The 11,385-nt window shown below is 46.0% G+C and overlaps 2 protein-coding genes across 4 annotated transcripts in view; one reads left to right on the forward strand and one right to left on the reverse strand.

Annotated features, from left to right (window-relative positions):
• Window positions 1-4,961, reverse strand: part of LOC146207360 (uncharacterized) — a 51,166-nt gene extending 46,205 nt beyond the window's left edge. Inside the window, exons 1-3 of one of the 3 annotated variants that reach the window (XM_084586787.1) lie at window positions 3,972-4,958; window positions 3,795-3,908; window positions 3,303-3,591 (exon numbers count right to left, since the gene is read on the reverse strand). In XM_084586787.1, coding sequence (XP_084442913.1) covers window positions 3,303-3,591; window positions 3,795-3,908; window positions 3,972-4,793 — 1,225 coding nt within the window. In that variant the 5' untranslated portion in view covers window positions 4,794-4,958. Of the gene's footprint in view, window positions 1-3,302; window positions 3,592-3,794; window positions 3,909-3,971 lie in introns of all 3 variants that reach the window. The other 2 variants (XM_084586867.1, XM_084586826.1) reach the window with 2 other exon arrangements.
• Window positions 4,962-10,197: 5,236 nt separating this feature from the next.
• LOC146207361 (uncharacterized) lies at window positions 10,198-10,722 on the forward strand. The gene has a single exon (XM_084576586.1). The coding sequence runs from the start codon at window positions 10,198-10,200 to the stop codon at window positions 10,720-10,722; it is 525 nt and encodes a 174-aa protein (XP_084432712.1).
• The last annotated feature ends 663 nt before the right edge of the window (window positions 10,723-11,385 follow it).

Raw genomic sequence — 11,385 nt, forward strand, 5'->3', positions numbered from 1 at the left:
CTTGGTATGGGGTTTCCTTAATACACGCAAAATCTAGGAGAGCCAAAAATAAAAAAAGTTTTGGTGAAAAATGTTCATTTAGGCACATCCCTTCTTCGCCCAACAATTTCTGCGGCCAGCGATTTGCTGCTTGCTCGGACAGCTTGGAGAATGACTGTTTTTGACAATGTTTCATCGACCACAGCACAATTTAAATTATACCTTTTTTGCTTAACATGCTTTCCACTAGATGGGCACAGTTGTCCATGTTCGAGGTGAGGGTATATTTTTCAGATGGCAAAAAGTTTGCAATCCCGCATTGTGCAAATAATTGGGCATGGAAAAATCTCGGTTTGATGGCATAGCGCTAAACTATGCTCGACAGTGGTGTCAAGAGAGACATCTGCGATAAGAATGCTCCTTACGAAGACGAGAAATAATAAAATGCAGACAGTGACAGTGATAACGAAGAGAATTCGTTGTCAGCTAAATATAGGTTGTTCCTTTCCCACTTCACATGCCTTAATGTTCCAAGGCATTTTATAGCTGCAAATATATTTTACTATTTCAGTGGAATAGGTAATTAAGAAAAAATAAAGTAGTGTTTGTTTTTCTGTGACTATATTTGTTGGAATTTATGCTCCTTTTTATGCACTCCAGTGCGCGCTCAAAAGCCGAGAAATTGCGGTGCGGAGGCCATGAGGTTAATAATGTTACTGCGAAGTGCTTGGATCCATTGCACATAGGTGGAAATTGATGAAGACTAGATGCAATGCACAGCGCGAGAGTGTGGCACACGGGTAACTGGCTGTGGTGATAGCTATGAGGTTCCATACCATTTCCACTCCAACAGGTTATTTTAGACTGCAGTTCCTGTCTAGTGCGACATTACCATCGCGATAACTGATGGGCAGCTATAGCGTGGCCCAGAAAGCTGCCCTATCATAGCTTGCACCGACCAACCTGGGGCAAATGATTCTGCTCGGACTCCCGCAACCTGCCATGTTGATCCGGAACACAGACATTTTGGACGGTCTAGTGAAAGGCAGCGTTGGGATCCTGCGACATAAAGCTGTTGTGTCTACACTAAAGGCAAACCAGACCTTAAGTGCACCCAGAATAGAATGTCTCAGGTGGCTACCCTAATGCAAGTGGCAAAGGCCAACGTAGGGCACAAGGTTCTGCTCGGCTTTGGGCAACCTTTCATGGTCATGTATAACTTTGTCGTCTTTGGCAATTTGGAGAACGGCGGCGTAGAGTTCATGAGGGACCCCTTAACATTATCATGTCCTGCTTTAAAGCAAGGCTTAAGTGTAAGAAGAAAAAAAAAATCTGGTAGAGCAACGAAAAAGAGATACAAAACTGGAACAGTGGATTTGAACTGCCCCCTTTCCCCTAAAAAAGGAAGCACTGTGAAGAACTGTAGAACTGTACCAATTACAAAATGAATGATGCTCCTCGCTCGCATCACTATACTCCGTTTCATACATCAAGTGCAACACTGCCAAAGCTAGAGCTCTTGTTTGCGCTCCCCGCATCCGCGGTGAAAAATAGTGCCTGCTCTTGACGAGAGGAATAATAGGTGCTTTGTCTGCAAAATTGCAGCGGTGGCGTAGCGGTAGAACATCCGCCTCGCATGCAAGAGGACCGGGGTTCAAATCCCGGTGCCGCGCAATTCTCCACCGGATAAAAAAAAAATAAAATCCGCGTGTCGATGGAATTGCATACTCAGGTTTGGGGTGCGACCTGATGCCGGTGAACACCTCCGGCAACGCACTCCCTCACCAGAACAGGAGTTGGCCACCCTGGTGCAGTAATTGGCCGCAACCTCCTATGATAAGCTCTAAGTGGAGAAATACGGGAGAGGCCTTCGCCCTGCAGTGGGTATAATCAGGCTGATGATGATGATGATGTCTGCAAGCTTAATACATCTTACATTTGCCATCAACTCCATAAAAAGCACCTATTTTAGGGAGAAAAGATCGGATTCGGTGAATTTGTATGTTTTGTTTGTTGCTTTCATTCGTGTTGAGTTTTCGCTGCTCCGCAACCCTGTCAGCGGTGTCCTCCGCGCTGCGCAACGCAGCGATCTCGACTGCCTCTTCGGAGCGGATTTTTTCTATCAGATCCGCACTGTGAAGATGTCCAGGCATGCGAAGCAAGTTATTGCAAACATGTATGCTCGGAATAGAGCCCGTTTCAACAGAAACCACTCGGCCACGAAACGAGCGCGTAGTGATATGCTTTCTTTTTTGTTCTTGCGGACTACTTGCGTAGCTTTCGCTGCGTTGCACCTGATGTATGAAAAGGAGTATTAATAATATTAAAGTATTAATAAATGAAATGAAAAGGAGTATAGCGATGAAGATACCAGATTTTCTGCGAAGTAAAGAGCTGTGCTCAAATTTCTCATTACCATTGTAATCGTCAGTGAAGTTTTCTCCCCAAAGCTCAGCGGAGCCTTCACACAAGATTCATGGTGGGGTGTGACTTACTAAAATACTCCAAATGTGGTATGCATCCATACCTCAGTCTTTTCAGCGTTGTAAGAATAGCATTGAAAATTGGTTGAATAAGTATTATCAGGCGCCTGACTGTTTTAAAGAACGCAAGCTGGCTAATTGTTCAATTTCACTTTTTCCCGTCAGAATGGTCCGCATCTAACTGTACACTTGTAAAAATGCTCTGAATACCAATCAAGCATATTAGTGAAAGATAAAAATACTAGGAATGGTTTGCTTGATAGTTCAGTAGTATGCCGCATGCAAAAATATGGATAGTGGGATAAATAGGTCCCGCTGTTGTATAAATGTTTAAACTGACACATCCAACTGCTTATTGTGACAGACTCAACTTTGACACTTCAGAAAAGATATGAAAAAGTACATTCTAATATTGTGAGACTACTAAATGATCCCTAATTTTTTTTCTTCAATCGATGCAGACGTTCAAGACTCGACTGCTTAACTTTGCTTGGTTTGGTTTGGGAGGTTTAATGTCCCAAAGCAACTCGGGCTATGAGAGACGCCATAATGGAGGGCTCCGGAAATTTCGACCATCCGGGGTTAACGTGCACTGACATGGTACAGCACATGGGCGCCTTGTTTTTTGCCTCCATCGAAAAGTGGCCGCCGCGGCCAGGATTCGATCCCGCATTCTTTGGCACAGTAGTCGAGCGCCTTAACCACTACACCACTATGGCGGGGCTGTTAACCTTTACATTCCCACTTAATTACGTAGAAACTGCAGAGACCATGGAAGACGAAATGGCAAGGAAAGTAGGCTCTCCTGCTTTGCTTTGGACATCAAACAGCTCGTCTCACCTGTTCGCACTGTGTGACCTAGAGCCTGGATGCGTGCCACTTCCTGGATAAAGCTGTACACGTCTTCAGGCAGGTTTCGACCCAGCTCGTCCCGCGCTTGCGTCTGTGGCTGCAGCGGAGCCTGTGTCTGGATAGCCTGCCCACTAGGCAGGGTATAGGCAGGAACACGGGTGCCGTCCCGGAAAGAGACACGCACATTTTGGCGTGCCTCCTTCGCACGCATGAAGGCCTCCAAGCAGGGCACTGAACACAGGATCCCCTTAGGCCCAGCGCTTGCCACCTGCACTGGCTGCAAGCCATAACACCAAATCCATTAGCGGAGTTTCAATGGCATATAAGCATTTAACTGAAAGCTCCTGAAATGCAACTTCTTTGACGATGAAAGCCGTTTGTTTTGTAAACATGCCACTGTGTCCCTCGGTGTTGAATTCACGGGCACTGACACTTTAAAATCAAAGTTACTTAGGTGAGTGCGCCGCTTCCGCGACATACCGTGAGACACTGGGCGCATAGCTTGAACGCGCAGCCGGGCTCCTTGCGGGCGCTCTCCAGGGACGGGCAGCCGTGCCGCGCCAGCTCGTAGAAGCGCCCCTTCTCCGGCAGCACCTGGGGGGCATAAGAGCAGTTAGCACCCGCATCGCGCGCTGCGCGTCTACGATGTCGTCTAACCTGAGTGCAGAAGTTGGGATAGACGCGACTGAGGCCAGCGTCCTTGGAGATGTCGTACATCATGAGCGCCAGCATGGTATTGTTGAGGGGAAACATGTGGAACCAGAAGCGCGACGCTTTGGTGATGCCGTCGTGTGGCCGCTGGAACAGCGCGGGACAGGCAACGTTCAGCTTGCTGAGGTATAGCTGGAACGTCCGCACAGGGCACAGTGGATTCTCCGGGTCATCCGGCACCGACGCTCCCCCAGGCACCTTCCACTGCAACCGTCGACGTCCGTCGGCTGGCGACTTGAGTAGCGCGAAGGAATCCTTGCGCATCGCATGCTGGTTCTCGATGCCGTCCGAGCCTAGGTGGATCATGAGGTCGAACCAGACCTTCTGCTGCAGGCCGCGCGGGGTGTTCACCACCCGCCAAAAATACTGGCCGATCTTAGCCAAGTCCTCGGGGGTGATGACCACGGCGTCCGCTGACTGCCCCATCCTGCCCGCTCCTCCCGAGCTCACTGCCCCCGATGCAGAAGGACCCGCCAGTGACGCGAACGCAGGATCCCGTCCCAGCTCAAAATCGGCGCCGTACAGCGAGCGCAGGTAACCGTTGAGGCCCACCTGAAAGCGGCGCAGCGAGCGCGCGCTGTACAGCGGACCCTGCTTGACGCGCGAGGAATCCACGAACTCTCGGGCCAAGCCGGCCAGCGCGAGCTTGTCGAGCTGCCGCAGACTGGCCGATCCCTTCTTGGCGCAGAAGTCGCGGAAGCCCAGTAAGCTGTGGGCGCGCAGCAAGACCTCTTCGTCCGGCGCCTCGCCAGCGGCGCTACTCTGCATGGCATCGGTGCGGTGGCATCAGCCCGCGCGACAACCACACGGGCCAAACAACAACGCTCCTTCGCTTTGTCTTGCGCACCCACACCATTGGGCAGCCCCTTCCCTGTGGGCCGCCCAGTCAGTAGACAGCCCGCAGGTTTGTCGAACGTTCTTTGTTTTGCATTGAACGTTCAATGATGATGTCTGCCGTTGCTGTGGTTTCTTTTTGTTTCACAATATTTCAGGTTTGGTTAAAAACCTCCTAGGCAAATGAAATAGTAAGGCTTAAAAAGCATATAAAACTTTGAAATAAATAACAGGAATAACTGTAGTCTGTAGTAACGCAGCCTTTTGTGTGCATTTTGCTAATGCTTGCGCGACACAAGCGAACCAAAATGTGACAGTAGCTCACGTTATCCTCGTGTACGCTCAGGGTACAGATATTCTGGGCAAATTTTGTTGCAACCTGCGTCGCTCGCTTTCTCTGTTGTGTTCAACGCATCACGATTTATGAAATATGTTGCAGTTGGCAACTAAGGTACAACTCGTTTAGGAGCGGGCAATTCAAACACATGTCCAGCTGCTTGATTCTGGTGCATGATAGTCCGTCCTCTGCCTAAAAACATGCATCCAGAATATGATACGGACAGAAGAAGGGCTAGAGCACAAAAATTACACGAAAGATTTTCAGTACAGAAAGACACGGCGCACGTGGACGTGGCAGAACATGCGGACAGAGATGCCTTTTCCCTGGCAGTTGTCGATCATCGAGGCTCTCCCCTCGCATCGGCGACAATCAATAAAACAAAATTTCCGAAGGAGGCCGAAGAGGCTGCCATAGCTTTAGCCATTACCTCCACCACTGCCAAATACATCCTTAGCGACTCTAAAACTGCAATTCGAAATTTTGCAAAAGGAAGGGCCCACTCCGCAGCCATCAAAATCTTACAAAAAATCTCCCATACCCGCCTTATCACATTGATCTGGGTCCCTGCCCATTCGGACCATCCTGGGAACGAGGCAGCGCACCAATTTGCCCGAGGATTCGTAGTTAACCGGGAGGTGCGCTGCCCTGAGCTCAGGTCGGCTAGGGAGCGGATGACAACCTACAAAGAAATTACTACCCACTTCAAGAAAGACAGACAAATCTTCCCAGAACCACATCGATCACTAAGTAAAACACAACAAGTCACCTGGCGCCAGCTTCAAACAGACACTTTCTTTAATCCGTACATGTACACAATATGGTTCCCAGAGCAGTTCAGCCCTGTCTGTTCTCTCTGTGGACATCAAAAGGCAGACACACCACACATCCTATACTCATGTAATAAAGACAAGCCATCACAGAGTCTGCAGCTCTCTACCCAATCTCAGTGGGGGGCCGCGCTGCTCAGCTCCGACCCGGAGGTTCAACTCCGAGTCACGGAGCGAGCCGAAGAGGTCGCCGAACGACATCGTCGGTCGGCCACCTGGCGTCCGGCCTAGAAGAGGAGCCCACCGCGGGGACGGGAACGCCAACCCACCCCGCGCCTACGACCTCTTCTTTAATAAAGTTTACCTCCTCCTCCTCTGGAAATTTCGTGTGACCTTTCCAGAAATATAGTGCAGGTCACATAAAAATTATTAAAATACAATATTAAGGCGAAAGCCTTTATTGCCTCATCGTTGCCTCAGCAAAAGTGTCACGCTTTTGCCGCGGCTCTGATTGGTCGAGACGGGATGACGTCATGAAGGTCTCGACCAATCACACAGCATCACCACAGTATGCGCGAATGCGTGCCTTCTCAGTTACTAATTAGTTAGTAAATAATTAATAAAATGCTAATTACTAAGTGGTGTTTAATAGATAATTGATTACTAATTAATAGCTAGTTAAACTATAATTACTAATTTGTTACCGTTGATTAATTAATTACTAATTAATACCGCACACTCTGTAAAATCAACCACACAACAGTAAACGTAGAACAACTGCAAAGATACAAGGCGCGCAATCTCGTCGCTGCCAAACAGAATTCACTGAATAAATGCACTAGCAGAATGTGAAAGAGTAGTCGCTCGCTTTACTCGCAGCAGCATTCATCGCTACATGCGCAACAGTCACGTAGCAGAAAGCAGCACTCGGGCTTTCGCCTTTCATCACTTTAGTCGCCAAAGTGTCCTCGATTTTTTTTACCACTTCTGTGTTGTACCTTGCTAATATATACTGTATGCTGCGCCTAATGAGTAAACAAAGAGACCTAGCTAGCTGTTGCGCGACCTGGTTCCAAAACAAGAACATGCATTACAAAATATAAATTGCGACAATTTGACAGTTTCACACTGATTTCTTTTAATGGAGAATTTCCCCTCAAGAATATCTATCTGGTTTTGAAAGAAGGGTCCACGCCTCCGAAATAAAAGTGCAAGACATTCCGCATTTGTTCCGCTGCTGCATGGTATATGGGAAATCTTGTACGAGGCACTTGGAAGTTGGCAAGGTGACGGCTCTATTTGAGTAATGTACTATTTGAGCTTTCTTCGTCAAGAAATGTGGTTGGTGCATTTTTTTCAATGGTATTTTCTTACTTAGTGGGAGGGAGCAAGCATTTGCCCCCATTCAATAATTCCTCATGCCTAACGAGTCCACTGAGAGCTCTTCGCAGGGCTTCTCTTTCTTCTCCCTTTCAGTCCCTCTTCAATCCCTGCAATTCTATGCTGTGGTTGAAGTGTCGACCTATAGTGAAAGTTTTTTCACTAATTTTCCAGAAGCATCATAACTCATTTCTTTATCATGCACACAGCTTGGCTGTGCAGATTTGTAGCAACATAGCATAGTGGGCGAGTTGGTATTGCATTTTGAACGGACGTGAAAGCGCAGCTTAAAAGACCAGGGAAAAAAAAGGCAAGTGCTTATGTTTTTTTTTCCTGATCCTTCGTTTAAGTTGCACTGTTACTTCAGTTCAAAATAGATTTGTGTGTGCAAAACGACCTTTTGGTTTAGAAGTAATTCTTTTGAAACAAAATGTGCAAAAGTCAAAGTTTATTATGACAATAAGGCAATCCTCCCACCAATTGATTTCATTTAGTTCACATATTACCTTTTTGCAAACGTAGCACTGAAGCACAGAAGAAGTTTGACAGCTAGATTTTAGCACCTAAAGGACTGGCAGAAAACAGGTTGCAGGACCAGAAGGAAGTGCGCATGCAATACATATATGGCAATATGTGTTTGCGGCTTGTCGTTTTGTACCATTTCCTGGAAGTTCTTTTGCCCTAAACACGAAACATTTGCCCAGCAATTCATGCTTCTGATCAGCTATATTTGCACTAAAAGCCTTAACTGCACACTTTCAAAACTGACAAGTCTTGAAAATACAGTAAAGTGCCAATTCTTTTTCTATCTTGCTGCACAGTAAATTATTTTAGGAGTTATCAACAGCTATGGCAACAAAGCTTTGTAAGCACCATAGCAAAATTAGGAGTGTCATGGCGAAAAAAAACCTGCCAAAAGATTAGTACTTCGCAGCAGTTTTGTTGTGGTCGAAACGACCCTGAAATGTCATATATGTGTACTCCTTCTTCTTGTGTTCCGTTTTGTTCGCTGGTTGCATTATGCTTGATCCAAACCAACTAGCCCGCATGGCCACCCTGTTGCAGGTCATATATCGCAATCTTCAAATAAACAAATCCATAGAGGTGGTTTTTGCGAGTATTTGAGTCAAATTTACAAGCTCTGCATGGACCCCATAATTTACAAATAATTAGTAAAAAGTGCTCCTAGCAACCACTTGCAACCTATTATGGCGACATCTCACCTCAAGTAGCCACCCCTTCCCGCTGACTTCAACTGGGCTTTCTGGGCACACTCTCTCGAAGGGCACCCCCAAATGATGCGAGCCGGATGGGGTGCAATTGTGACCCGTTTTCTTTTATTTTTCATGTACACCAGCATGCACCAAGCTGAGGCGGGAGAGGAAGAGAAACGTTTCTGACTTCCAATATCTTTGGTGACAACTTATTGAATTCCAACTGTTCATGTGTATTTTATAGTTTTAGTAAAAAAGCTTTTCATGGTCCTTTTAATATAACCTACAGCATATTCCAACAAAACTAAAGGCTCTATGAGAGATATCAACAAATCTTCATGGCAGAAAAATGGCAAAATTAGCCATCATAAATTTAAACAGGCAAAAGACCAGATAGGTCCATCAATAAAAATTTTGAATTCTCATACATCGATTTTTTATTGACCTGTAAAAACCCTTAGCTTCCCATGTTAACACAACAATCTTAAGTAGAAATGACCAGCAGCCACACAAAGAAAATAGTATGTTACAGAGTTTAATGTCCCAAAATGCCATGTGGGCTATGAGGGACTCCATAGCAGAGAGCTCTGGATTAATTTAGACTGTTAATGTCAGCCGACATTGCACAGCACATGGGTGCCTTCAGCACTGTCTCCATCAAAACACTACTATGGCTGGGAATGAACTAGGGTTCTTCGCATTCAATCCCAGCTGCATATGCAATTCAGCAAGAAGTAGAACACCCATAGAAATTAAATACAAAGCAGCATGCACATGCATTTGACTAAGAATATTAATGCAGCAGTAATGTGCAATCATTACTTTACTGCTGAGCACACTTTGGAAGGTTTTGCTAAATTTAGCCAGAAAATGTTTAAGTCAGCCGTTTTATAAATTATCCTAACTCAGAAAGCATAGCGCGGGAAGAACGGAGAGCGAGGACAACACAGGACTTGATGATTTACCAACCTGGTCAAGCCTTCTGTTTCATGAATTACTTTGGGTCATAGTTATATCACTCTAAAAATCGCATCCATTCTGAAAGTGCTCTAACACAAAGCGTACCAATGCAGCGTTACAATAAGAAAGCCAAGTCAACAGATTGCCAGCTAAAATTAGCTTCTGAATGTACCAACAGCCAAAAATGCAAATTCCTTTGGTGAAGATATAGGGAACCTAAGTTTGCTATGTCAATCACAGCACCGTAACACACAGCCTAGCAAAGAGGAGCATTTTATGAGCGCTGCCATACTGCTTTTTCTGGTCACTTGGGTGTGCTTCCACGCATAAGTTTGCGCATGCTGGCAAAAGCCAATGTGGTGTGCATTAGCTAACTGGGCTGCGTAAGCCAAATGCACACCTCTAATCCTTCAGAATACAGGGCGACTGAAAAGTACTGCAATGCGCTTAGAGTTTTAAATTTTTTTTGCATTTTTCAGCAGAAACACTAATTTTCGAGTTCGGCGCACCTTAATATAACTGCTGACTGTACAATCATTGGCATATTACTTTTCAGGAAAAATGGTCTCTGAAAAAGTGCGGTGCTGTATCAACACTTGTCACAAACAGGGAATACCTATTCTGAAAATTGAAAAGATGCTAAAATTGCAGCAAGGACACGTGTACCGCGTCGTCAAATGATTTCAGGAGATGGAAGGCCTCAAGCACCGGCAGCAAAACCGGAGGCCTTGAACAGCAAGAAATGGGAGCTCAAATTCACCATCAGCAAGAAAATGAAGCGAAATCTTCTGAGAGGCATGCTAAAACTTGCCAGAGAGCACGAAGTCAGCACTCAATCATGCAGCTACTGGTTAAGAGGACCCTGGACTCTCCATGTGCGCAAGCCAGCAAAAGTACAGCTTCTCACTGACAAGATCAAGGCATTCAGGCTCGAAAAGTGTGACAGGATGAAACAGCCGTGCCAAAGTGAAGCCCTGAACTCGATTCTGTTCACAGATGAGAAGATTTTCACAGATGACCCAGCCTTAAATATGCAACACCACAGAGAATTGCTGCCAACCAGGTCTCTGCAAACTGCGAAAGTTGAAAAAAGAAAAAATTTTCCAATGAACATAATTTGGGGCAGAATTTTAGGCTTTGAGAGGATCAAGCTTGCTTTCGTTCCAAAAGGGGCCAAAATCAACACCAAGACCTACCACTAGCTGATCCTGGAGTGTGCTGCGATTCCTTGGGCTCAGGATAATGCAAGAAAAACTTAATGGCAGCAAGAGAACCTGCCCACAGTGCGAGGCGAACATTCTCGGATTCTGAAGGAAGGATGTTTGGCGACCCGCTTCCCCAATCATTCAATCTCAATTCGGTTGAATTTGCTGTTTGGGGGATCATGAAGCAAAAATCCACTAAATCCTTGAAACGTGCTCTGGAAAAGGCTTTGAACGAAATAGCCCCTGAAGACATTGCGGCCATTTTGAACAATTTCCGAAAGTGTCTGGAAGTCTGCATAAAAGTGGAAGGCGGACAGTTTTGAAAATGAAATGTGAACTGTCTTGCAGAATTCACTGCACTTTTGAATAAAAAAAAAGCACTCCCAGTACGAAAGACTGGCAAAGACTCGGACAGAAAGAAGCATACTGCTAAAACTAGGTATTCGATACGAAAGCCAAGAGGACCAGAAGACGGATGTCCCGATGAAAGTCGGGAAGTGACTAAAAATCCCTCCGCTGCCACGAAATATGCATCGAGAGCATCACCAGGAAATAAGAAAGAAAAGGGTGGAAACGCTGCAGAAGATATATCAAGGAAGACAGGACGTGGTCTATGTTGACGCCACCGAGTACGAGGACAGGCATGTTATGGTTGCGGTA

This window comes from Amblyomma maculatum, chromosome 1, assembly GCF_055883805.1.
Source record: "Amblyomma maculatum isolate TAMU_Amacu chromosome 1, ASM5588380v1, whole genome shotgun sequence".
NCBI classification, from domain to species: Eukaryota; Metazoa; Arthropoda; class Arachnida; order Ixodida; family Ixodidae; genus Amblyomma; species Amblyomma maculatum.